This window comes from Oenanthe melanoleuca, chromosome 17, assembly GCF_029582105.1.
Source record: "Oenanthe melanoleuca isolate GR-GAL-2019-014 chromosome 17, OMel1.0, whole genome shotgun sequence".
Taxonomy (NCBI): domain Eukaryota; kingdom Metazoa; phylum Chordata; class Aves; order Passeriformes; family Muscicapidae; genus Oenanthe; species Oenanthe melanoleuca.
This window is the reverse complement of record NC_079350.1, coordinates 3,967,118-3,993,254: the sequence shown is the minus strand read 5'-3', so window position 1 is coordinate 3,993,254 and position 26,137 is coordinate 3,967,118. Positions and strand designations below refer to the sequence as shown.

Sequence of the window (26,137 nt, the reverse complement as noted above, 5' to 3'; positions counted from 1 at the left end):
CAGTCACCTCCTATTCAAGAGAAAAATTCATCTCAATCTTGTTTTTTAATGTTTTCAGTAAAACCAAAGCATTTCAGAGTTCACGCTCTTGCCCGTGGCACGAGGGTAAGGAATTGAAATCAGCTCTAAAGAGGGTATGACCCAAGCAAACCTAGTCAAGGGAAAAAAAGGGAAGAGCAGGGAGTGAGATTATTTCTTGAGGCGGGTGAAAGCTTCGTCAGAGAGCGCGGTGAGGGGACCAGAGCAAGGGCTGGTGGTGGGGATTGCTGATGCCTTCAGTGCAGGCTGTGTGCGTGAGAGGGCAAAGCCTCCCTGCTGCCCCCGAGGCTGGCTCTGAGCTGCCAGGGGCTGCAGGGCTCTGAGCTCACAGCTCAGCCTCTGCCAGCATCCCCAAGGTGACCTTTGGGAAATGCCAAAGGGAGCAGGGAGCTGCCAGAGGATGGGGCCAAGGGCAGCTGTGGGGTCAGTGCTCCTGCTGGCACCTTACACCACACCGTGCCAGGAGCAGCCCAGGAAAACTGTGGCTGCCCCTGGATCCCTGGAAGAGTCCAAGGCCAGATTGGAGCAGCCTGGGGTAGAGGAAAGTGTCCCTGCCCATGGAACCCACAGAATGAGATGGGCTTTAAGATCCCCTCCAACCCAAACTGTTCCATGATTCTGGGATGGTGACACACAAACACAAACAGCACTGGCAGAGAAGAACCCCCAGCACCAGCCTGGGCAATGACCCTGCACTGCTGCCCCTTCCCTCCACAGCAGGATGAGGTGACACCCATGGCAGTGGGGACAGACACACCAAGGCACCACAGGGACGGCAGGTTTGGAGGCTCCAGCTGTATTAACAGCAGAGTTAGCTAAAAAAAAAAAAAAAAAAATCATTTCCAGGCAGCATGAAACTACATTTGGGGGAAAAGAGTTTCCAGCAAAGTCAAGAATTGAAACCACTTCATGTGCAGTGAGACCAAAGTGTCTGCAGGCCAATTAACCCATGGAAAAGAATTACTGCTGCAGTGGCATCGCTTCACTTGGGAAACAGCTTTAGAGTCTTTGGAATCTCTTCCTCCTCTCTGCTCTAATTTGACCCACGTTGAGGATTTCCAGGCTGGTGCCTGGCTCTTGCTGACCCCAGAGCCAGCTGGGGCTCCTGGGGCTGGGGCTCAGCCAGCAGCTCCTCTGCCCTCTCAGTAAAAGCCTTTCACACGTTTGTTGTCGGGGTCGAACGGGGACTTGGTGTGAGCCCGGGCAGGGAAGGTCACTCCCATCCTCTCCAGCTCGTAGCTGCCACTCTTCACAAAATCCAGGGAGACCTGCAAGGCAGAGCCATGGAAAAACCCCTGCAGGGCACCAGCATCCCAGCCCCATCCCTGGGCAAGCTCCCACCCACCCCACACATCTGCTCTCTGCAGAAAACCCGGCTCTGCCATCCCAAGAGGATGTGAGGAAAGGAGGAAGAAAGCTGTTAAAAGCATCCTCTTAAAAAAAAAAATTAATCAGTGTTTTAAAATTTTAGGTTTCTCATTTTAGCCATGGGGTGGTATACAATGGATAGAAAAAGGGGGAAATGAAAGTACAGGGGAAAGGGAAGAAAGGGAAAAAAGGGAAATGGAAAAAAGGTAAAGGGAAAAAAGGAGAAGGGAAAACAGGAAAGGAGAGAGGAAAAGGAAAGGGAAAATGAAAAGGAGGAACATTGATCACTGGGAGAAAATGGGGTTCCCAGGGTCAGCTGGCCCACAAACCCACTTGCCTTGGGACTCTTGCAGGGATGCAGGATGAAAAGCCAAGGCAAGCAGGAGCAGGGATCACAGCACACACACAGCTCTTGGCTGGCACAGACAGGGTCCCTGGAGGTGTCACCCCAACCCCTGTGCCCACAGCACGCTGCTTAATGAGGGCACCTGACCGATTACCCAGGAGTCCCCCAGGGCTAATTAAGAGCCTGCCCTCCTCCTATTGGCCACTGCTCCCGACAACATTAACTAATTCACTACTGCAATTGAATATTTGTTTGCAATTAACACCCGAGGCAGCACTTGAGCCGTGTATGTGCCTCACCCAGTGACAGTGGGTGACAGCAATTTGTCACAGAGCCGTGACATCCCTCAGCCTGCAGAGGGGAATCAGAGGGAGCTGCTGTCCCAGGTGTGTGCAGAGCAGGGCAGGGGGCTCAGCCCCGGGGGCTGCACTCACCGGGCCCCCCGCAGGGTCACGGATGTAGCCGTAGGCGATGGTTTTGTCGATGGCAAAGCCAAAATCTGCCCGCCGGATGTGGCCGACCACCCTGCCGTCCCTCCAGACCGCCTCCAGGCCGAACATGGGCACCTTCCTGCAAGGCAAGGGCAGGGCTGCCACGGCACAGGGTCTGCCTGGGCTCACACTGCCCACAGGCTCTGTTTGAAACCCACAGTGCCTCCAGCCCAATCTGCAAAACCTCCCAGGCAAAACAAATTCAACCCCCTCACACCACTTGTAGCTCCCAGTAAATCTCCAACAGGGGGTTTGCAGTGGGATTTAAATTAGAGGTGGAATTAGAGCATGGAAAACAGCTGAGCTGGCTCTCAGCCGAGCCCCACATGTGTCCAGGTGTGGCACCTGTGTGTGAGCACGCAGGGCTGGCTGGAGGTGCTGCTGCAGGGGTGGTCCTGGGGCTGGGGGGGCCAGGAGGGAGCAGATCCAGCACAGAGGGGATAAAGCACAATGGGGATCCTGCACAGAGCAGATCCTGCACAGAGGATCCTGCACAGAGGATCCAGCACAGAGGATCCAGCACACAGCAGATCCAGCACACAGCAGATCCTGCACAGAGCAGATCCTGCACAGAGGATCCAGCACAGTGGATCCAGCACACAGCAGATCCAGCACACAGGATCCAGCACAGAGGATCCAGCACACAGCAGATCCAGCACACAGCAGATCCTGCACAGCAGATCCAGCACAGAGCATCCAGCACACAGCAGATCCAGCACACAGGATCCAGCACAGAGGATCCAGCACACAGCAGATCCAGCACACAGCAGATCCAGCACACAGCAGATCCTGCACAGAGCAGATCCTGCACACAGCAGATCCAGCACACAGCAGATCCAGCACACAGCAGATCCTGCACAGAGGATCCAGCACACAGCAGATCCAGCACACAGCAGATCCTGCACAGAGCAGATCCTGCACAGCAGATCCAGCACACAGCAGATCCAGCACACAGCAGATCCTGCACAGAGGATCCAGCACACAGCAGATCCAGCACAGAGGATCCAGCAGCAGCACTCACTCGTCTGTGGTGAAGCACACCAGGCGGCGGAAGATGCCCTTGGCTTTCTGAGCCTCCACAGCCTCCCGGCCCAGGAAGGGGATGCTGGACTTGAGCTTGCAGGTGAAGGCCAGCCCTGCTTCTAGCGGGGTGTCATCAGGGCGCAGGTCAGCGTGCCAGTGCCTGTACCCTGCAGGAGCCAGCACGTCACCCACTGCCCCTGCCAAGCACCAGGACAGAACACCCCCCTGCCCCTGCACCCCCGCTGCCCTGGCTAACACGAGCTCACACAGGGGAATTCTCAGCATTCTGAGACTGCCACACCTCCAGTCCCACTAACCCCCCTGGAGCTGAGGAGAAGCTCCTTGCCCTGGTCCCTGTGCTGGAGGGAAGCAGAGGGTGGTGCTGGGGAGAGGCAGGACCTTTCTCGATGCTGAGGCTGTCGATGGCTCGGTAGCCGGCGTTGGCGATGCCGTGCCGGGCTCCTGCCTCCATCACCGCCCGGTAAACCCTCACACAGTCAGCCCTGGGCACGTGCAGCTCCCAGCCCATCTCGCCCACGAACGACAGCCTCATGGCACGCACCTGCAAGGCAAGAGGGCAAACATCCCTGGGCTGGAGCTGGGCTGGGACAGGCCACGCGCTCCTGCGTCAGGGGAACAGGCAGCTCTGCCTGGGAGCCCTGTGGGAGCCTTGTGCTGGAAGGCATTCTGTGCTCTCCTTCCTTGCACAAGGACAGGTGAGAGAGAATTCCTCATCTCTGAACAGCCTAAACCTGGTACCTCAAACTCAGCTACCATCAGTGCCAGTGGGCAGAGGTGGCTGCTGGCAGCATCCTCTGGCTGCAGATCCCAGGGCTGGGGTGAGATGTGATGCTCCAGCTCCAGCCGAGCTTTTGTCTCCCTCTGCTGATCCATTGAGACAGGGAACTGGTCCCCAGCAGGACTGTCCTGCTTTTGGGGCACTTCATGTCCCTCCCACAGGGATGTTCCCTTCTGGGACAGCCAGAGGCACCCAAAGGCTCCTGGGCAGGGGCTGAGCTCAGTGTCCTGACCCACATCCCACTCCCAGCAGGAAATGCTCAGGTTTCCCCCAGAGGTTGTGTCCCCAAGCTGTGCTGTCAGATGAGCCCCACACTTGGAGCAAGAAGCTCCAAGGAGGAATGAGCAGACTGGCACAAGGGACTCAGTGCCTCTCCAGAGAAGGCTCATTCCCAGGATGGAGCCTGGCTGCAGTCCCAGGGAACAGACTGCCCTGCCTGTGCTCCACCAGCCCTGCCTGCACCCTCCTGCTGGCCTCGAAATGTCTCCAGCCCCAAAGCTTTCCAGGCCAGCTGGGACCAGCCCAACTCAGGCACTTTCCCTGGAGACAGCCCTTGAGTCTGAGCTGCCTTTCCCTCTGATTCATCCCATTGTATTTCTCCATTTCCACCCCCACAAACCCCCTCTGGTCCATCCCTTCAGATACACATCCACTGCAAGCACAGAGCTCACTTTGGGGGAGAGATTAACTCCGGAGTTTCACTCTGGGTTGTGATCTGCCCTGTTAACAGAGAGTTTCCAGCTCAGGACACACTCCAGGCTGGTTCTGGTGGCCTTGGGGCTGGTCTGGCCATGCTGGCTCTGGGTGTGTTTGGGACAGAAGCTGCATTTTGCCATTTGCTGAGCTCTTACTCCAAGCAGAGCTGGTGCCAGCTGTGCTCTCTAATTCTGGAGACAAATGCAAGCAGACACCAGCAGCTGCTGCCCAAGGCAGGCAGAAGTGCCCAGGGGGCACAGCTGGGAACCCAAATCCACAGCACAAAAATCCTGTCCTCAAGCAGAGTTTAGGGCAGCTTGTGAGAAGCCTCAACCTCTGCAAAAGGAATGGGGAGGAGGAAGGAACACCTAGGATGGGGAATTTACTTTGAGGCTCCTCCTGAGCCCTGCCCTGGTCCCTGGCACAGCCCTGCAGGGAGGCACAAAGGTTGGCAACCCCTCCCCAGGAGCACAGGGGGCTCAGAGAAGCCTTTTCCTCTACACAAAGGTGCCATCTAATTAGGGAACAGCCAGAGATGAGGCTGCTGAAGGCAGCTTCCATCTTCACTGGGGCAGGAGATGCTCTGGGGATTGACAGGCAACTTCCTGGCTCATTAACCCCGTCTGTGACTGCTGCTGGAGTGCTCTTTGCAATCAAGAGCAAGTTACTCCTGGGAGAAACTCCCTCTCAAACCACCAGTGCTCCAGGGGAATGAGCATCCCAGCAAGGGCCCCACAGAAATCAGGCAGCCCTGGAAATCTGGGTGCCAGGATCAGCTCAGCACAGGGAGGGACTGGGGCTGCCCCACGTGTATGGAGCCCAGGCAGGATTCACATCCCACCAGGGAGGGGAGTGCTGGGGGCTGGACTCAGCAGCTCTGCTGGATTCCCATTGGAACAGGTCTTCCAGCTGGAGCTGTGAAACAGCCTCAGTTCCTGGGTTTTTGTGCAGCAATTCAAAAGCATTCTAGGTATTGTAGAAAATGAAAACCTGAATTTTCCCCTGCCTCCAGCAGTGAGATTCAAAAGGGGACCTTTCTCTGCTGTTCCATACAATGAGAGACTCTATATATAAACTCACAAACCAGTCCATAATTTCCAGAGTCATTAACTCTGCTGGAACTCTCCTTTGACTCCAGCTGATTTTGTTCAACTACTGAGTTAATGCAGGAAAATCTCGGTGATAACTTTTTTAAGATGCTGGGTTCAGTTTAATCCCCCTGGAAGGTGATAATATCAGCAAGGGCTTCAACCTGCTGCCCTGAGAAATCCTCCCACTAAATCTGGTGTGGGATGGGGTCCCTGCTATCCATCATCCAGTGGGATAAAGATCTGCTGAAGGGTGGCCCTGGCAGGAGAGCTTTGCTCTGTCCATCAGAGAATTTACACCTCAAAGAACCCACAAAACTTCTGCCAGCTCTGTCTTCCTTGAAGGACTGGATTATTTATAACAAACTTGAAGTGAAATGCAAATAAACTCATCACACCCGTGGAGACAGGAACATTTCTACACCTTTCCCAGGGGATAAGCAGATTATTACAAGATGATATCAGTCTGCTACAGGCTGACAAGGGAGGGTGTGGGGAGGATTAATGGAGGCTAAAATCCAGCATTTTGGACAAACTGCACCAGTGGATTGGCTTTGAAGTCCCCCAGGCCATGGTTCCCTCCAAGGGACACTGAAGTCTCTGTGGGTTGAGCTGGGCACCCAAAGCTCAGGGTGCATTGATGACAATGGTTTGGAGATTAATCTGACCTGGGCAAAATCTGTGCCTTAGTTAAACCACCTTAAGGCCTGGCCAGGCTCCTGAATCAAGACACTCTAATTTGATTTACAGCAATCCCTTCAGAGGCAGCTGCAGTCGAATTAAAGCCATTTTAATTCTGAATGAAAAGTGGCTGCACGTGGCTTAACCCAATTTCCTTAACATGAGCCTGCTGCAGCTCCTGGCTCTCCTGCTGCCTTTTATGAGATTTACTGCTTCACCTTCACCTCCTTCATCCCCCACCAGGCACCAGCCTGAGTCCTGGGCATGGTCCCTCCTCCCAGGCAGCTCATGCTGCAGGAGAGGGATGCTCTGGGATCATGGCTGCCCAGGTTTCCCATGGAAAGCAGAGGGTACAAACTCCACCCTCTTTTCAAAGTGTTTATGCAACCATAGGAATATTTCACATGGGATAAACATCCCTGAGAAATCAGAGTTTCTCCAGGAAACCTTGCCAAAGCTTTTCACTGAAACCCAAACTTGCCAGCAGCAGGTTGGACAGGACATTTCTCCTTTGAGAAAAATGACATTTCATGGCCACCAGCTCTTCTATTTAGGGTGTTTCAAGCAGGCTCAATCAACAGCTTCAGGGCATAAGTGAGCCCTGGAGCCTGGGCAGAAGCAGGGTGATTTGTGCCTGGATAGGAAGCTTAGGGCTGTCAGGCTTCTCCTGTGATCAAACACAGCAGCACCCAGCCTGCCCAGTCCCTACTGCCAGCACCTGACAAGCTTTGCATTAAATTGTCCCCATTTTTTTATGAGGAGGGGCAAATGGAAAGTGTCTGGAGTGTCAGGCAGATCTCATCACTGATGCTCTCCCTAATCCAAGGAGGCGCCTCTCGCTCCTCCAGCACCTCTGCACAGCCATGAGTCACCCTGTCCCTTCCCCAGGCTCAGTGCTGGGGCACCACTGGCACAGCAGGATGGCACCTGGCAGGCAGTCAGGGGGGAAACACCCTTTTCTCACTCTGGGTTTTGGGATTTTCCTACAAAAACCACAACCCAACTCTCTGCAATGAGGTGGAGGCAGACACGTTCCTAACAGGCAGAGTTTGGCCAGAGCAGCTGTGGCTGCCCCATCCCTGGAAATGTTCCAGGCAGGGTTTGGGGCAGCCTGGGACAGTGGAAGGTGTCCCTGCCATGGCAGGGGGTGGAACAAGACGACATTTCAGGTCCCTCCCAACCCAAAGCAGTGTGGGGTTCTATGCCTGGCTGTCAGGCTGTGGGTGCCCAGAGCTCGAGGGCAGCTCGGGGAGGGGCCCCTCCCTACCTGGCAGCCTGCAGCTGTGGTGAGTTTGTGTGTGGAGAAGGGGAAGGCCTCGTTGCTGAGGTCGGTGTCCAGCACTTCTTGGAGGACAACACGGCTGTGGGAAACAGCAAAGGGGGCACAGGAGGGGACTCAGCTGCCAGCCTGCCCTGAGGGGTGTCCCCAGAACCTGCTCCCTCATCTTGCTGGCAAGACAGACTTCTCACTCCAAAGAGGAGCTGAGCTGATGAGAAATGCTGCGGGAGCCTCAAAAGAAATTTCAGTTCCGTGGAAAATGGAGTGATACCCCAGCCAGATCAGCACTCACTGTCATGGGGCTCACACCTACCCCTGCAGAACACAGGCACCTGCACCTGAGGCAAGCCTCCCTCCATCCCTGCATCCCTCCTTTCACCCCAGCATCCTTCTCTCCATCCCTCCTTCCACCCCTGCATCCCTCCCTCCATCCCTGCATCCCTCCTTTCACCCCAGCATCCTTCTCTCCATCTCTCCTTCCACCCCAATATCCTTCCCTCCATCCCTCCCTCCATCCCTCCCTCCATCCTTCCCTCCATCCCTCCATCCCTCCCTCCACTGCTCACCTCAGAGGGCCCTGGATGCTCATCATGCCCAGCTCCTCCGAGCAGTCAAGGAGTTTGCACTGGAATTTCATGTCCTGCAGCACGGTGGTGATGTGGGACCAGTTGTGCTGAGCCACAGCCCCACCAATAGCCAGGTAATAGCCATCCCCTGGAACACAGCCCCGGGCAGCCTTTCAGGGCTGAGAGAGCTGGGCTGGGCTGGTTCTGCTCTGCAGCTTGCCCAGCCCTGGGTGGGGACTGCCAGTAAAAGGGGGGGTTAAAGAGTAGTGGGATTAGGGAAGGCCTGTGGGGCTCAGAACACTGAAAACCAAATGACCATTAACAGTGAAAGTGTGTGTGAGCATCACAGGAAAAAAACTCCTTGAGACCAGCTGCACTTCTGTCACCCTCAAGTGTGGAGGGAGCTGTGAGCTACAGGTGGGAGCAGGGAATGCCACAGTGACCAGCCCATAACCAGTGTGGGAATTGTACTGAGTGCAAGGAAGAATTTCATCTCCTCAGTAATCCTGGGTGGAAAAATCCCCAGGGATGGTGTTTGAGAGCTGATTAATATGTAATCAATCTCCCCTCTGTCTTTCCTGCCACTACGAAATTGCTCTCTGCTATTCTGTCACAATGATAATAAGTGCAGCCACCTACTGTAATTGGAAAAATAGACTTTGCTGTGATTAAACTCCTGCAGCGCCCGACAAAGCCTGCAGCTCTGCCAGCCACTTCCCACCCTGCTTCCCCTGCCAGTGTCCCAGACAGCAGGCAGGAAGGATTCTCCCACAAGGGAGGGAAAAACCGCTGCCACCCCACAGTGCCGGGGTGAGAGTGCCCCATGGCACAGCTGAGGGTGACACAGCGTGGGGACAGGGCTCTGTGGCACCCAGTGCTTGGCCAGAGCCGAGCTCACATCCTCCCCCACACTGCCTAATGCCACTTCTGCCCCCAGGGCTGCTCTGCTGCTTTTCCATCCCCCTTAATTGCAGCTGATAAGGGCTGGGACAGGGGTCAGAGCCGCCACCAGGGCTGGACAAACCCAATAACAGCGCTGAGCACCGCAGGGCCCCGGGCACTGGGGCCATAATCAGGTTACAGGGACCGGGGATAAGGGCTGGAAAAAAGCCAGGTGGCTGCCATTAGGAAAATGCAATCAGCCCCTCCAGCGTGAGCAAACCTGCCCAAAGACTGGAAAAGTCTTTGTGTGCACTGACACCGCAGGAAACCTGGGGATTCACCTTGGGAGGCTGAGCACAGGCAGACACGGCCAGGTCAGGGTTTTACCTTCAAAAGCAGGAGCCAGGGCGGAGCCCGGCGCCCCGGGGCTGATCCTGCTGACGGTCAGGTCGCTCTCCACGCCTCCCTGCCGGTTCAGCATGCAGGTGTACACGGTGGAGCCTGCGGGGCACACGGGCTCTGCTGCCCATCAGCCAGCCCCCGAGGGAGGTGGGTGCAGCAAATCACCTGAAATCACCCGCCTGGCTTTGCCCTGACAGACCCTGAGTGTCCCAGCGCCAGCAGGGGGAAAGGAATAGTGTTTTTTAACCTTTCCTCTTGCATCCTTGGAAGTGCCAGGAGCTGCTTCCCAGCCTTGGAAAAGGGGACAACAAACCACAGCTGGCGAGGGTTGTGCTTGATTTACTGCAGCTCCCACTGCACCTCCAGATGTGGGCCACAGCTGGAGCCAGAGGGAATCCTCCCTCCTTCATCCCCGAGCTCAGAGCACTGAGCCCCTGTGTAAATGAGGAAGAATCCAGACCGTGGTGAGGGAAGGGAGAGCAGCCTCTCCCATACACTTCCCACACCCTCTGCAAAGGCTGCCTTGAAAGGGAAAGCCAGTCTGGGTTCCCCTGGGCTGCTTTGGGGCGAGATTTCCCCAGCAAAACCAGGAGCTGAGCCTGTACCTGGAGCTTTGCTCACATCAGCACTGAACAGCCAGTCAGCTGCTTTGGTAGCTTCGGGTCCAACCAGGTAGAATTTCCCAAAATAAGACATGTCAAAGAGAGCCAGGGCGTTCCTGCACGTTAAACATTCGTTCTTGATCTGCAATTAGAGCAAACATGGTGTTGAGGCTGAGCCATGCTCTCAGCCCACAAAGGGAAACACAAATTAAACCATTTATGTAACAGGAAACGATACCAGGACACTCGCCTGGTGCCTTGAAAGGCTTCAAAATGCTCCTGAAAGAATCAGGGGTTAGCTGGAGCGAGCCTGACAGGCCATTCTGAGAGTTGATCCCATTCCTCACCTCACTAGCTCAGTGACAGCTATCATTAATAACACCCACATTTTATCAAATTGAATTTTCTCCCCTCAAGCTCATCTCAGCACTTTAGGAAAGCAGCAGCATAATTCCCACGGCCTCTCCCCTGAGGTTCCTGAGCACGGGCTACACATCTCTCTCAATATTTTTGGGCCACTTTTTGCTGTTTTGGAGCTTCCCCTCCCTCCGAGCACCACCAGCTCCCCCCAGAGCAGCGATGGGGAACAGGCTCGAAGCCCCCCAGCTCCCAGGGGGTTTGGGCAGGGCAGGGGGGCTGTCAGCCCCACTCACGATGTCGTGGTGGGGGGGGAAGTCGAAGGTGTACTCGTCCCCCAGCAGGCGGTTGTAGGTGTAGTCCCTGTGGCGCTGGCGGCCGTAGGCGCCGTAGTAATCGTAGTCCAGGACCTGGGCAGGGAGCAGGGACAGGCAGGAAGAGGACAAGGAACTCCTTGTCATGTTCACCCCACTCCTGGGGAGATGGCTGTGCTGGTGGGTGCCCACCCTGGCATCCCTGTTCAGCTCTGGGATGGGTTCCCACCCCAAAATCCTGCCCTTAGGGATGGATCCTCACTCCAACATCCCAGCCCGTGGGGATGGGTCCTACCAGAGCATCCTTGTCCTGAGGGATGAGTCCTGACCACAGCATCTTTGTCCTAAGGGATGGATCCTCATCCCAACATCCCTGCCCTCAGGGATGGATCCTCATTCCAACATCCCAGCCCATGGGGATGGATCCCCATCCCAACATCCCTGTCCATGGGGATGAGTCCTGACCATAGCATCCTTGTCCTAAGGGATGGATCCTCACTCCAATATCCCAGCCCATGGGGATGTGTCCTACTAGAGTATCCTTGTCCTAAGGGATGGATCCTCATCCCAACATCCCTGCCCTCAATGATGGATCCTCCCCTCAACATCCCAGTCCATGGGGATGGGTCCTACTAGAGCATCCTTGTCCTAAGGGATGGATCCTCATTCCAACATCCCAGCCCATGGGGATGGATCCCTATCCCAACATCCCTGCTCTCAATGATGGATCCTCACTCCAATATCCCAGCCCATGGTGATGGATCCCCATCCCAATATCCCTGCTTTCAATGATGGATCCCCATCCCAATATCCCTGCCCATGGTGATGGATTCTGACCCCAACATCCCAGTCCATGGGGATGGGTCCTACCAGAGCACCCTTATCCTAGAGGATGGATCCTCATGCCAACATCCCCGCCCTCAGTGATGGATCCTCACTCCAACATCCCTGCCCATGGGGATGGAACCCCACCTCAACATCCCTGTCATGGTGAGGGGTGCCCACCCCAAAATCCCTGCTCTCAGTGGTGGGTCCTGGTGTCTCCAGGCTGAAGACCCCCCAGAAGCCCAGCTGTTCTTACCGGGGCTGCTCCCCCAGGGCTGAACCAGCCAGGTCTCTCCCAGCCGTGCCTCTCCTGGAAAACACAGCCCTGCTGCAGCAGCTCCTGCACAGAAGAAATGGGAACAATTAGCTGGTTTTTAAAAAAGCTTTTTGAGCAGCACTCAGGCTGCCCCCCTCAGGTGCAGCTGTGGGCTCAAGATCAGACATGTGACTCCTTGGCTTTGGCTATCAACAGCCAAAATCAGCCCTGCAGTTTGTCTTTTAAAACAGGGTCAAACCTAAGAATTGCCTGATTTTTGTCCCCTCAGGCAGGGTGGTTTCCTCAAGGGTGGTCAAGGGGCAGAGCCACAGCCCAGCTGTGCATCCCACCAAAACCCAAATTACTGACCAAGAGATGCTACATGCAGAGAGCAAGATCCCCCACCACGTTTACAGAGTAATTATATAACAACATCTAATATTTATGTGGCAACCTTCTCATTCCTCCTCTGTGCTCTCAGGAAAATCTCTCTGCACGCAATTAATTAGGGATCCATTAAGACATTTTTGTTTGGAGCCTCCAGTTCGGAAAAGAATAGATTTTGTTGAACATCTCAGAAATCATTCAGTGCCTATTTATAAAACACAGCACATGTTCTGGAGCTGCATGGATAAATAGCAGCCTGTCAGTCAAGTGGGCATCGCTTATTAGATGTGCTCTTAAAAAATAAATTGCATCCTCAGTGACAGAAAACAACTGAGCTGTCAACCAAACACCGGGGGCTGGTGGGCAGGGGTGTCTGTTTTAGTGCTTGAGCCTCTGCCCTCCAGTTGGAAGAGGAATGGTGTGATGTCAATCAGAGAGAAGCAGGAATGGGCTTGGGAAATGTGGTTTTGCCAGGGCTGGGGCTGGGGCTGGCAGTGGGATGAGGCTCTGGTGCTGAGGGATTTGGGGGGTGCTGGGAATTGGGTTTTTCTCTCAAGTGCTGCATCTTGAGAGTGTTCACCTATGGATATTTGTGTGAAGAAGGGGCTGGAGCAGGAGGGAGCCCTGGCTGGTGGCTCCAGGGAGAAAAACCATTGAGGAGATGCTGGCAAAACCACCTCCACGAAGGCACATCCTTCTTCCCACCCCTCTCCTTGTGCCCCAGCCTCACTCCACATTGAGAGATGCTTTGGGGAGAAACTGCTGCTAAATTGTGAGCAGGACACAGGGAGAGCAGAGGCAGGAGATTCCTGTGAGCACTCAGCATCCCCAGCCCTCTCAGCTGGCCCTAGGTTGGACTCAGCCTCAGAGCTCTCCTCTCCCCTTTTCCCTTGCCCAGTGACCATCACCAGGCTCTTAATCCATATCTGCTGAATTAAATATCACAGGAATGCCCAGGGGCAAACAGAACCCTCCCAGTGGGATCTCCCCAGGACGGATGGATGGGAGCAGCCACTCCTTGTGAGCTCCTCTTTGCTGCTGTGAGGGCCAGCCCAGGTGGTTCCTCACCTCGTGCAGGGGGTCCTTCCTCACGTTCCTCCCTGCCAGGGGCTCATCGTGGGGGAACACCACGGAATAGTTCTTGGCGTAGGACTCGTGGCTGCGCTCCCGGATCCAGCGGTTGTTGTCGGTCAGGGAGTGGTGGAACCTCCTGCAAGGTGCAACATCTGGATGAGCCCACCAGCTCACGGCCTTCTTGACCAGAGCCAGGTGTGGATGCAGCTGCTGGTGTGAAATTGCTCCTCCTGCTCCAGTTTTGTGGGTAGGAGCAGAGGAGCCAAGCTGGGCTCGGTGCTGACCATCAGAGCTGCAGCCCCCACCAAGCTCCCAGCCCCACCCCAGAGCAACTGGGAGCAGAATACAGCCCAGCTGAGAAGGGGAAATAGAAAAAAAAAAATTAACTTTAGGTTAATTCTGCCTTACTTCAACATGGGACCAGCCTCAGGGCACACCTGGGTTTAAACACAGCCCTGATGAGGGAATGAGTCCTGAACATTCCTTATATTTTTCACCCAATTCTCCCCAGGCTGAAATATAAATAAAACTCAAATTATTTTCAATTTGTTTTAAGTATTTGCATCTTTCAAACAGAAAATCTCCTTGAAGGAATGTCCCAGCTCAGCCCATGGTCAGGCTGTTAATCCCAGAGACCTGTGACTCAGGGGGAGCAGCCTTGGACACAAGAAAGGGGACACAATCCCTTTCCCAGGGCTGGAGAAAGGGAGCCAGGCAGGGCATGAAAGGCAAAATGCCATTTCAGGGACTTCTAAAAGGACACTTTCAGCTTCCCTCCTTGCTGACTGGGCACAGAGGAGAGGCAGAGCATGGGGCTGAGCCCTGCAAGGAATCCAAGTGGTGCTCCCCAAGAGTTGTGAGAGCAGCTGCCTCCTCTGCTGGCAGAAGGTGACACATGGCATGTCACCAGCACCCCTGGTTGCCCCTAAAGCCTCAGCCCCTTCACCAAAGAGCTGAAATTTTTGACAGCAGCAAGCGGGCAACAGCTGCCAGATGAAATATTTACAAGCAAATGTTCTGAGAGGATAAATATTGAAATGTGTGGAAAAGGGAGTTATTTAAAGAGGAGCTTGGCAATTGTCACCAAAAGGAAGGAATGGGACTGACAGCTCGATGACAGGGCACATGGGGCACGGGAGATGTTTGGGTGCAAAGCTCCTGACTGGGGTCCCTGGGTGCAGGTCAGGGGGGCTGTGCTGCTGCCAACCCAGTGGGATTTCTCCATCTCTCCATCCCCATCCTGAGCCCAGTGGTGGGAGGGGGCAGCTGAAGACATCTCCCCCATCTCTGCAGGTCCCTCACTCCCACAGCCCAACCAGCTTGGCCACTACAGCAACGTGAGGTTCTCAGAGCTTTGTCCCCAGCCCTGTGAGAAAGCCCAAACCCAACAAAGACAATCAAGCAAGTCAGAAGCAATTACTGAGCCAACATCTGCACAGCCACAGCTCCCAGCCCGGGTGGTGCTGCAGGGGGGGCTGAGCTAATCTTTGTGCTGTTGAAATCATCCCCCCGATTATTAACTTAGAGGATTAGGCACGGCACTAATTGAACAACAAAACCCAAACGTAATTACCCCGTCCTTCCCCATCTCCTTGTGCCTGATGGAAGCTGTTTGTGTGGAATGAGGCAAATGAGATAAACCCCACGTGTGCATCCATGAAAGCATTGTGTGTAATTGATTCTGGCTCCTTGGAGGGACACAGACACTGCCTGGACACCCATTCCTGATGGCAGCCCTGCCTCAGAAGCACCCCAAGGAGCAGCAGGGGAGAGGGATGCCCCAATGGGCAACGGGGGCTGAGGGTGCCCTGGAGGGAGCTGGCAGGCAGGGCACTTGCCTGATGTCGTAGCCATACATGTCCTTCTCCGGCCGGCCGTGGATGATCCAGTGAGCCAATTCCCTGCCACAGCCACCTCCCAGCATCATCCCTGGGGAACAGGGCAGGGTGCAGGTGAGGCCAGGAGGCCGAGCACGGCTGTGGAATGCCAGGATCTGCCTGGGATCCGAGGCCAGCTGGGTGTGACCCCTCCAGGAGTCTCTTACCGGCGCTGTTGAAGCCACAGCCAAGGAAGAACCCTCGGACTTCTGGAGCTTCTCCCATGAGAGGTTTGTGGTCAGCTGTGAATGACTCTGAGAAGCAGAGAGGGGATGTGCCAGGGAGGCCAGGATCACTCACTCTGGGGACAGGTCACACACTTTACAAGCAGGTTTCCTGCAGCCTCCTGTGCTGACCTCGTCCTGCTGCCAGAGAGGTCAGTGGGGCCAGGGCTGGGCCAGCACCCAGCACTTCCCAGCAGGGTTTTGGAGTCAGACTGAAAAGGTGGGAAGCAAAGTGGATTCCCCAAGAGAAGGTGCACAAGGCACTGTGAGGGCTCTTTTTCCCTTTCCAATCTCCAGTCAAGGACTGCACTGATCTGTGTTGCCATTTTAACATCTGGGCTGATTTCCTGATGGTGTATTCCACATTTGTCAGTCCCTGCTGGGAAACTCCATGACTTTGAGCCACTTGGTAGGGCCATCAGCCATGGAAATCCCTCTACAAATCCTCACCAGAGAGGACAGCAAAGCCCCTGACAGAGGTGTGCAATCCTTCTCCTTGTTTGATGGTGGTTCATCCATCCATCCATCCATCCATCCATCCATCCATCCATCCATCCATCCACGTAAAAGGAGAGAGGGAAAACAGAGTGCAGTGTGGTTTTCCCCCACCTAGCAATGCCCAGTCTGTTTCCCCTGATCCCTGCTCCAGAGAAGGCAGGAGCAGAGCCAGAATATTTCCCCAGTCACCAGAGCAGCTCCTCACGTGCCAGTATCCCTGCACAGATATTCCAGGCTACAAACTCAGGGAGTTAATGGAGCAGAACCAAAGCACCTCCCCTGCCAGCAGGGCTGACTTTGCCCTGGGACAGGGCTGAGGGCTCCAGGGATCTTGGCATGGTGACACAGCACAGGGGACAAAGCCTTTGCCATTTGCTTCTGCCCAGCATGACTCAGCTGCCACAGGCTGCTGGTTTCAATCAAGAAGGAGGAAAGGAGGAGAGCTGAGCCTTGGCAAATGACATTCATCCAGCAGCAGCCAGCTCTGCTCTGCTCACAGCACAGTGCAATCAAACCACTGGACCCAGGGCCAAAGTCTCCACCTCGTACGGGTCATGTTTGATCTGCTGCAGGGCACGAGATGTGCCCTGATTTCCCCTCATACAACCCACAGAGTTTCCCTCAAGGCAAAAAGGGCTTTTATTACAGTTGATTTTTTAGTGCATTGTGGATTTTAAGGCCAAACCCAGTGTGCAAGGCTTGGGCTCAATGTCTGGCACCACCTCCAGCTGCCACTGCAGGGATGGCTTTAACTCCACACCAGATTGCCTGGGATGTAAATCTGGTGAATCTAATGTCACTCGACCAGGAGCAAGTAATAAAAAATAATTATAGAAGATAACACTTGGTAAAATAACAGCCACTGCTTAAAAACATCTGCCCCTTAATTTTCCAGTCCAGTGGCCACAACATCAGCTGGAAATCCATTTACTCCCAGACTGGCAGTCAGCTCCCCAGAGAAGTGGTTTTAAACTGAAAGAGGGACAATTTAGGTTTAAGAAATCTATATGATTATAAGAAATTATAATATAGAAGTTATTTACAACAAGGGTGGTGAGGCCCTGGCACAGGGTGCCCAGAGAAGCTGTGGCTGCCCCTGGATCCCTGGAGGTGTTCAGGGTGAGGTTGGAAGGGGCTTGGAGCACCCTGGGAGAGTGGAAGGTGTCCCTGCCCATGGCAGTGGAGCTGGAATTAGATAATTTCTGAAGATCCCTTCCAAGTCAAACCACTCTGTGAGTCTCTGAATGTGTGATTCTATTTCTCCACCCAGTCTAGGCCTGGAATGCCACCCCTTGGAAGATGCCACCACTGCAGCCAGACTAGCAGCACTTCCTCTGCATTCAGAGTTTTTCTTCTCCCCAGGTTATAAAGTTTCCCTTTGCCTCCAGCAGGATCTTTGGAGAAACCCAGCCACCCTGGTGCCACCACAGTGGTCACCACAGCCACCTTACCTGGCCCACAGACTGTGGATTTAATTCCTGTTTTCTCCAGAACTGGCACTCTGTTGACAGCACCTTCAATGTGCTGCATGAAAACATCCCAGTCCAGGTCAAAGAGGCCAAAAGCAAATTTTTCAGATACCTAAAGGTGAGGAACAGGAATCAGGACATAGAACAGAGCTGATGGTGTGACACCTTCTCACCTCTGGCAGCCTCGGAGAAGATAAATCGAGGCTCCATTGAATCTCTGGGATTTTGGGGTTTTCTCAAACAACCCAGACAACCCTGAAGTCTGAATTAAGGATAGAGGGATGGGCACAGCAGCTTCTGGCTCTGCTGTTGCCTCTGCTCTGCATATCTGTGCCACAGACAGCCCCAAAGGGGAGATGCTCCCTCTGCTTTCCCCAGCAGCCACCAGAGCTTGGCACCTGCAGGATGTGGGGGCTCACATCTACACCCACTCCTCCGAGGTGGCTTCCCTGGAAACCTGTCTCATTCCCCCAGAAAACCTCCCTGCTGCACTCACCTCCTCCCAGAAGATGGGGTTTGACTCATATCCACCCACGGAGAGGGCATCGCCTTGGAGACGGAGATAGACCGAGGCGTCGTGATCGCGAACGTTGGGCATGTTCTGAAAAAGGGGAGGGGGAGCCCAGGGGTCAGGGGAGGCCAGGAGCCATGGGCACAGCCCCACAGCACCCAGCAGGAGCCATGGGCACAGCCCCACAGCACCCAGCAGAAGCCAGGGCACAGTGAGGGCAGCAGGGACCTGCTGAGGATGGGGCATGAAGTGTGTGCTCAATCAGCAGCAGAATTTGGGCACCAGCGTTGCCCCAAGGGGAAAGCACCCAGCTAACCTGGCCAAACCACGGACAGAACAGCTCACACAGAACCTGAGCATCACCCAGGGGTGCCCTGGGGACGGGAGCAGCCCCTGTGGTTGATCCTAGCTCAGCAATCATCCCTCCTCTGCAGCAGCTCGACACGCAGGCAGCGGTGCACGAAGAATGAGGGATTTGTTCTTGTGAATAATGGATGGGGAAACATTTAGATAACACTGAAGAATCGGTGTAGGGCCTGCTGAAACCCGTGTTGACAAGTGGAATTAAGTGGATTGAACAGGAGGCACTGAGCTCTGCGAGCTGCAGCCTCTCCTCTGAAATCTTTCTTGCTGCATACGGCCCAGTGCAGTCACTGGGACAGAAATGTAATCATGGACCACAGCACTTTTTACTACGAGGCACCTCCTGCTGAAAGGTCAGGCACAGACTGTGTCAGCAGGATGGAAACTAATTAATGTGTCACCCTCAGTGCACTGGGCCTGAGAGAATGAAGAGCCTATTTCAACTCCAGAGCAGTTCTCCACAGCCAGATGGCAGGAACAGATTTATTGGGGCAGTTTAGAAACGCTTGGAGAGCTGCACCTCTGCCTGCCAGGGCTTGCTCAGAAAGGGTCTGGGATCTTTATGACTGCTGCTATCAGGCACCAAACACAGAGATTCTGAGAGAAAAAAAACCATCCTGCTGGTTGTAACCTCGTTAAATATTAAATCTGGCTCTGCTCAGGGTGGTCGGACAGCCCTGCTAAGGGGGGAGCACTCCCCTGAGAGCAGAGCCTGACCTGGCAGGAATGAGGAGGTCCCACAGATCTGGTGGGGGTTCCCTGGGAGGGACAGGGGTCTCTCAGCCTCTGCAGCCCTGTCCCCAGAGCAGAGCAGCCGGGTGCAGCTGCAGCACTGACCTGGATGCCCTCGATGCGCTCGGTCACCACGTAGGCGTGGTGCATGGCCACCAGCGGCACGTGCACGCCCGCCAGCCGGCCCAGGGCCCGTGCCCACACTCCTGCAGGGACAACAACCCGTGCTCAGCCCTCTCCGTGCCCCACACAGCTGCAGGGGCACCCAAGCCACCCCAGGGGCAATGCAGACCCCCCCAGCCCCGTGCCCTGCCCCCCTACCTGCGCAGTTCACCACGCAGGGAGTCTGGATGGTCCCGTGGGCTGTCTCCACTGCGTGCACCCTCTTCACCCCAAAATCATCAGTTCTCACCTGGATGCCTGTGACAGGGCAGTTCTCGATGATCTGGTGGCAGAGTCACAACAGGGTCACCAGACCCTAAATCCCAGATCTGGGAAAAGTGAACCTAAGCAATGTTCTGAGTGCCTTGTCTTGCTCCTAAAGGTCTTTCTTGCACCCTCTATTTCCCCTGGATCTCATGGATCCTGCCAGCTCTGTCACTGTGACCCACCCAAGAGGACAACACCCTTCTTGGGAAAAACCCAAATCTGCAGGAGCAGCTCTGCCCCGGTGAGAAAGGAGGAGGTGAAGAAGGCAGAGGATGAAACCATCAGGCATTTATGAATAAATCACTAATTAAGAACTACCGTAGCTCCTCTGGCAGCTGCTGCCCTGGCAAGAGTGGAGCAGGTGCCAGCAGGGTCCATGGTGCCATCCTTGGGGACGTACAGGGTGCCATACAGGTCATCAATGTTCATCAGAGGGTACAGGTCCTTGGTCTGTGACGGGGTCAGCACGTGGGACTCCACACCGTACACCTTCCCCAGCTGCCAAGGGACAGGAAAAACGGGAGCTCAGGAGGAGCAAAAGCTTTGTCCATGAAGCTGCTGAAGGAGGAGGAGGAGGAGAATCCCAGGACATGTTTATCTCCCTAAACCCAGCATGGGGTGATGCTCACTTTTCAGGGAATATGGCCCTGTGTCCGAATTCCAGCTTTCTGTGCAGCTGGATAAATGATGCTGCACAATGGGGAAAGCAATGCTACCACTAGTTAAATGCAAGGCTGGATTTAATTTTGCCAACTTTGCAGGAGTTTGACGGATTGTGGCTGCCCTGGAAGGGCGACCTGCTGCTCTGCAGTGAGGGATGGGACATTCAGAGACCACAAAACCACCCCAATCCTGCATCCCCCCGCGCCGGGGGCCACCCCGTACCGACATGAGCCTCTTGTACTCATCCAGGCGCTGCTTGTTGGAGGCGATGAAGAGCCCCCCGTTCTCCACCCAGCCCGTGTGCAGCCCGGTCTCGGCCGGCAGGTCCCGGCTGACCACGTCCCTGGTGTGCGCCAGCAGCTCCACCTCCACATCGCTGGGGCGCAGCTGCCACAGGAGACCTGCGGGGACACGCGGGGCGGGACAGGCGCTGTGTCACCTCCCCAGCACCCGCGGGGGATGCACAGAGGGACCCCCGGCCCTGCGCCGCCCTGCGGGGCTCGTGCTCCATCTCGTGGATTTGTGGGGATGCTACAAAACATCGGTTTCTGTTCTCTTCGGGCGTTAAATGAGTGGGGAGAAGGGGGTGCGGAGGGGGTGGAACCCAAAAGTGGGGGAAAAAAAAAAAAAGCTTTTATTTATTTATATTTAAATATATATTTATATATTTATATGTTCATATGTTTATATATTTATATATTTACATATTTATATATTTATATGATTATATATAAATATAAATATTATATATTATATATAAGTGTAATATACTATACAATATATAACATACAATATATAACATATAACATATAATATATAATATATAATATATAATATATAATATATAATATATAATATATAATATATAATATATAATATATAATATATAATATATAATATATAATATATATATAACTGGGGCAAAAAAAATTATTTATATATATTAATATATATTTATATATTTATATACGTATATATTTATATATTTATACATTTATCTATTTATACATAAATATATATATTTATATATTTTATCTATATTTTATCTATATATTATCTATAGTTTATTTATATTTATATTTATATTTATATTTATATTTATATTTATATTTATATTTATATTTATATTTATATTTATATTTATATTTATATTTATATTTATATTTATAAAAAAGCTTATGTGCCTTCCCGCCAAAGAAAAGTTGCTTTAGAAAGGAAGGAGAGGCGGGGAACTGTGGGAATAAAGTGGGTTTTTTTCCCGCAGACACATAAATCTTGTGGAGGAAAAAACAAAAAGGAAATTTGGGGGACGGTTAAAAAAAATTATGGAAAAAAAAAAAAAAAAAGATAAATTTTCAGGCTTTACTGCCAAAACTCTGCAGCGCATCCTCATCAGGCTGTACGCTGGATCCGCCCCAGGGATGAGCGCATCCCGCACCTCGAGCATCCCTGCCCGCACCTCGAGCATCCCTGCCCGGACCGCGAGCATCCCTGCCCGCACCTCGAGCATCCCTGCCCGCACCGCGAGCATCCCTGCCCGCACCGCGAGCATCCCTGCCCGCACTCGAGCATCCCTGCCCGCACTCGAGCATCCCTGCCCGGACCGCGAGCATCCCTGCCCGCACTCGAGCATCCCTGCCCGCACCGCGAGCATCCCTGCCCGCACTCGAGCATCCGTGCCCGGACCGCGAGCATCCCTGCCCGCACTCGAGCATCCCTGCCCGCACTCGAGCATCCCTGCCCGCACCGCGAGCATCCCTGCCCGCACTCGAGCATCCCTGCCCGCACCGCGAGCATCCCTGCCCGCACTCGAGCATCCCTGCCCGCACCGCGAGCATCCCTGCCCGCACTCGAGCATCCGTGCCGCACTCACCCGCCGTGTGCCAGGTGGTGCCCGAGGTCAGGCGGTCCCTCTCCAGCAGCACCACGCCGCTCAGCCCCAGCTTGGCCAGGTGGTAGGTGGTCTGGCAGCCCAGGCTGCCCCCTCCCACCACCACCACCTGCGCCGAGGCGGGCGGGGGCCGGCTGGGCGCGCCCCCCCCGGGACCCTCCTCCCGCAGCGTCTGCTGGTACGGGACGCTCTTCTTGGCCGTGGGGCCCGAGGCGCTGCTGAAGGGCCGGGCGCTTCTCCAGGGCGCTGCCGCCCGCCAGGCACGGCTCAGGCAGGACATGTCCACCTGTAAAACCCGGATTGCCTGGCTGGCGGCTGGCTCGGCTCGGCGCCCACCTCTGGGTGCCGTGCAGAGGGTGAGCGAGCCCTGGGGCTCATCCCTGGGCGCCTTTCCCGGCTGAGCAGCTCCCGAACACCCTCCAGAGGGACCCCTGAAAAAGGGGCTTGGGGATTCCCAGGGCACGGCAACGCTGTGCTCGCTCATGCCTCAATAAACCTTTTTTTTTTCTTTTTCTTTTTTGTTTTTTTTTTTTCCCCTCACTAGAATTCAGGAGCTGTTTGGCCACAGGGAAGGTTCCAGGTTTGCTCCCTATCACAGGGTGGGGGAGAAACAGGGACAGACCCTGCCTGTGGACACTGCAACCCCTGTGCAGGTCCTGGCTGAGGACCCAGCTCAGGATTTGCTCCTGGAACAAGATTTTGGGTGCAGTGGGGCCAACACAGACCCCCCTACACAAACCACAGGCCATGACCGGGGTCTGCCCTGGGGATCACCTCTCTGCTTGCTGCCACGTGGCCACCAGAGCACCTACTGTCCCCTCACTGTCCCCTCACTGTCCCCCCAAAGCTTCAGGCTCCCATTGGAAATGCTGTGACATTCCCACCAGGCACCACTCACCAGCAAGGCTCACTCCAGGCTGCCTTTCCCTGCCAGGATATGGTGGGGCCCCTGCCTTCCTCTGATGCTCTCCTCCTCCTCCTCTTCCGTCCCCTGCTGCAAAAAATATTAACCAGCACTTGCAGGCGAGCAGAGCCAGCCCCAGCAGATAAAAAAAGAGACTCACCTCCCTTGTTCCCCTTCTCGTGGCTCTGCTGCTTCCCAAGCAAGACAAAAAGCCTGGCAGAGTGGAGAAATTCAAAGCAGGGAGGAAAATGCTGCTTTTCTCCCCAGCTCAGTGGCCAGCAGACAGCAAACAGCCCAGCTGGGGCCAGGGGGACTCGCAGCCTCCAGGGCTGGCTCAGCCCTGGCTGGAGCTGTCAGCTGGATGCCAGAGAGCAAACACAGTGAGGAAAGGCACCATCTGACCCTCCTGCTGCAGTTCCCAGCGGCTCCAGTCAAAGAGCAGAGTTAAAATTAATTTACACCTCTCCCAAGCCAGACCCGAGAGCTCAGAAAAAAAATTAAATTGGAGCTGGGTAGAAAAATAAGGGTTTGATTTAGATCTCTAAGGCTGAAGGTTTGTCGTTCCTTCAGCCCAGGGCTCACCCCTGGAATTAGGGCCTGTTTGGGCAGGATACAGAAGTTCTGCTGAAGGGCCTCGTGCTGGTAATCTCGGAGAGGCAGAAGTCGGGGTGGAGTTGTGGTTTGGCTGCTGGTGGGAGGGATTGGGGTCCCAGCAGCATCATGGTCCCCCAGGCAGCATCACCCACCCCTGCTGAGCTCTGAGCAGCCCAGGGATGGTTTTGGGGGGGTTTTAAGCATCCAGCTGAAGTGGAAGTGCCCCTTTTCTGCTCCTCAGTACCCCATCCCTCTGCTCTTGCCTGCTGGACACCCAGTGTGCCTCCAAGCTGCCCCATTTTGGGAAGGGTTTGAACAGGAGCCGAGGGGTTCACTTATTCCAGCTTTATCCCCTGTCTCCAGCAGCATTTCCCCTCCTTCCCCCAAAGACAAAACCGGTTTCTCAGTTTTACAGAGAGCCCCAGCTCCTGCAGGCTTCTCCACGGACTAAAGTGCTCAGAATAACCACAGAGCTGCAAACAAGTCTAAACTCCTGTTTGCAGTGGGGTGTTTCTGTTTGACAGGCCAGAACCATTTCATCAGCGTGTCCAAATGATAAATATGACCTTTGGGTTAGACCAGACCTAGAACAGTGCAAGCCCAAGTCCACTTCAGCAGCCTGAGCCCTTCACCAAGCTCAGGATGGACAGTGGGGAAAGTGGCAGCTCTGAGCCCTGGTGTGACTCCAGAGCAGGAGTGAGGGGGGGATTTTTGGGGTGCTCAGTCCAGTGTGGAGGGATCCTACACAGTTCAATCTCTAATTTTGAGGTTCATTCTAACACAGAGCAGCGCAGGGGTGCAGGCGCCAGCTGGGCTTTTCTAGGTCACAGCCAGCCTGGTTAGTGCAGGGCTGAGGCAGCCAGGCATGCTGCAGGCTGCCAGCATTCCTCTGCCACCCCAACCCTCATCCCCATCCTCAGCTCTGCCCCAAACCCTCCCTTGGGCTTGGCAAGCACCAGCAGCAGCTGACCCTGAGCCAAAAGCACCCAGATCCCACAGGGTGCTGCTGTCAGAGCTGTCTGAGCTCTCCCCCTGCCTGGTTCCCCACCCTGATGGCACAGCCTGGTTTTGGGATGCCCTGGGCTGGGTGAGCTCACCCCCAGAGTGGCCAAGGGAGGTGGCCACGCTCTGCTGGTGGCCACAGGGCTCGAGGGGCAGCCCCAGGGCCAGGCAGGTGGCTGTCACACTGTGACAGGAGCTGCTGCTGGCAGAGGGCAGCCAGCAAACACAGCCACCCCCACACTGTGTTAGCTCAGGGCCTGGCTCATGGGGGAATTGTGGCAGCAGCTGCTCTTGCTGGGGAAAAATCAGAGTAATAAATATAACAGCGTGCCTGGTGTGTCCTCCCCACTCCTGGGACAGGCCAGGGGCTGTGCAGGGCTGGAGCCAGCTGTGCTGGGATTTATGCTCCTGTTAATGCCCCTGGAATGCTGCTCCTGCTCTGGTTACTGCACCTGGCTGTGGCTGGGCACGCTGGATCAATGCCCCATTCATTCCTGAGCTGGCAGACCCTGCACTGGAGCAACCCCCAGGAGAAGATTTTGGCAGGAAGCTGAGTGCAGGCACCCACCTGCCAGCTGCAGTGTCCCCACCCTGGGCTGGCAGGGATGTCCCCAGAGGCAGGACAGATCTTTGCACTGCCCAGCTCTTGGTTCCAGGTCCAGTGCTGCACTTGGCAGCCCAGCTGTGCCGTGGCCATTCCACCCACCCAGGGCCAGGCTGAGGCTCAGCACCAGCAGGGGATGGCCCAGGCACCAAAATCTGCTATTTCATACATGGTGAATGCTGGAGAGATTCCTTTAGATCAAACAGCCACGGGGAAGGAGTTTATCCCAAGCAGGGTCAGCACAAAGGTTTAATACCCAGCACCCAAAATTGAGTGCCCAGCTCACATCCTGATTCTCTGAGTAAAACCCCTCTGCTCATTGCTACATCCCCTTCCATGTACCCTGGGAAAAGTCAAGCACTGGGGAACTCCAAGGGTGGAAAAAATTAATGTTCTTAGTGAAATGACACAGCAGCTCACAGGGACATCCCATCCCTGCTCAAGGTGAGCACCTCAGGTTTTTATAACTGTGCAACTTATTTATGGCTCTGGAACACACTGCTGCCTGCAGGGCCAGGTGGGATTCTGGAATGTGACAGTCAGGAGTGACTAAAAGCCATGGAAAATCAGCCTCTATTTCACCCTGCAGGGGTTCAGCTTGGAAAAGGAGTCACAGGAAAGCTCCTGGATGGGACAACTGCAGTGACAGCTGCTCCAGGAATGAGAATGAACCCGACAGGCACCACAGGAGGGATCTGCTCCCAATTTTGGAGGGGTAAAACCACTTACTGTTCATGCCAGGAATCAGGAAGGATCCATCCCTGGGAGCACCCATCTTCCCTGGATGGACCAGGCCACCCCTGAGCCCCAGTGCAGCCAAGGGGGTTTTAGTGACAACAACCCTGACACCATCCTGACCCCCTGGCACATCAAAAACCATGGCTGGGAAAAAAAAAACCTA

General features: G+C 54.6%; 1 protein-coding gene across 1 annotated transcript; it reads right to left on the bottom strand.

Annotated features, from left to right (window-relative positions):
• Positions 1 to 26: 26 nt before the first annotated feature.
• On the bottom strand, positions 27 to 23,390 carry SARDH (sarcosine dehydrogenase). Its single transcript, XM_056505487.1, has 22 exons — positions 23,197 to 23,390; positions 23,031 to 23,126; positions 22,115 to 22,418; positions 20,464 to 20,642; positions 19,897 to 20,076; positions 19,471 to 19,594; positions 19,255 to 19,355; positions 18,040 to 18,144; positions 17,526 to 17,655; positions 15,520 to 15,606; positions 15,314 to 15,404; positions 13,470 to 13,611; positions 12,015 to 12,098; positions 10,916 to 11,029; positions 10,266 to 10,404; positions 9,646 to 9,759; positions 8,377 to 8,524; positions 7,799 to 7,892; positions 3,667 to 3,829; positions 3,266 to 3,434; positions 2,188 to 2,323; positions 27 to 1,307 (listed from the first exon to the last, which is right to left on the bottom strand). The coding sequence occupies exons 3-22, from the start codon at positions 22,410 to 22,412 to the stop codon at positions 1,182 to 1,184; spliced, it is 2,724 nt and encodes a 907-aa protein (XP_056361462.1). The 5' UTR covers positions 22,413 to 22,418; positions 23,031 to 23,126; positions 23,197 to 23,390; the 3' UTR covers positions 27 to 1,181.
• Positions 23,391 to 26,137: the final 2,747 nt, after the last annotated feature.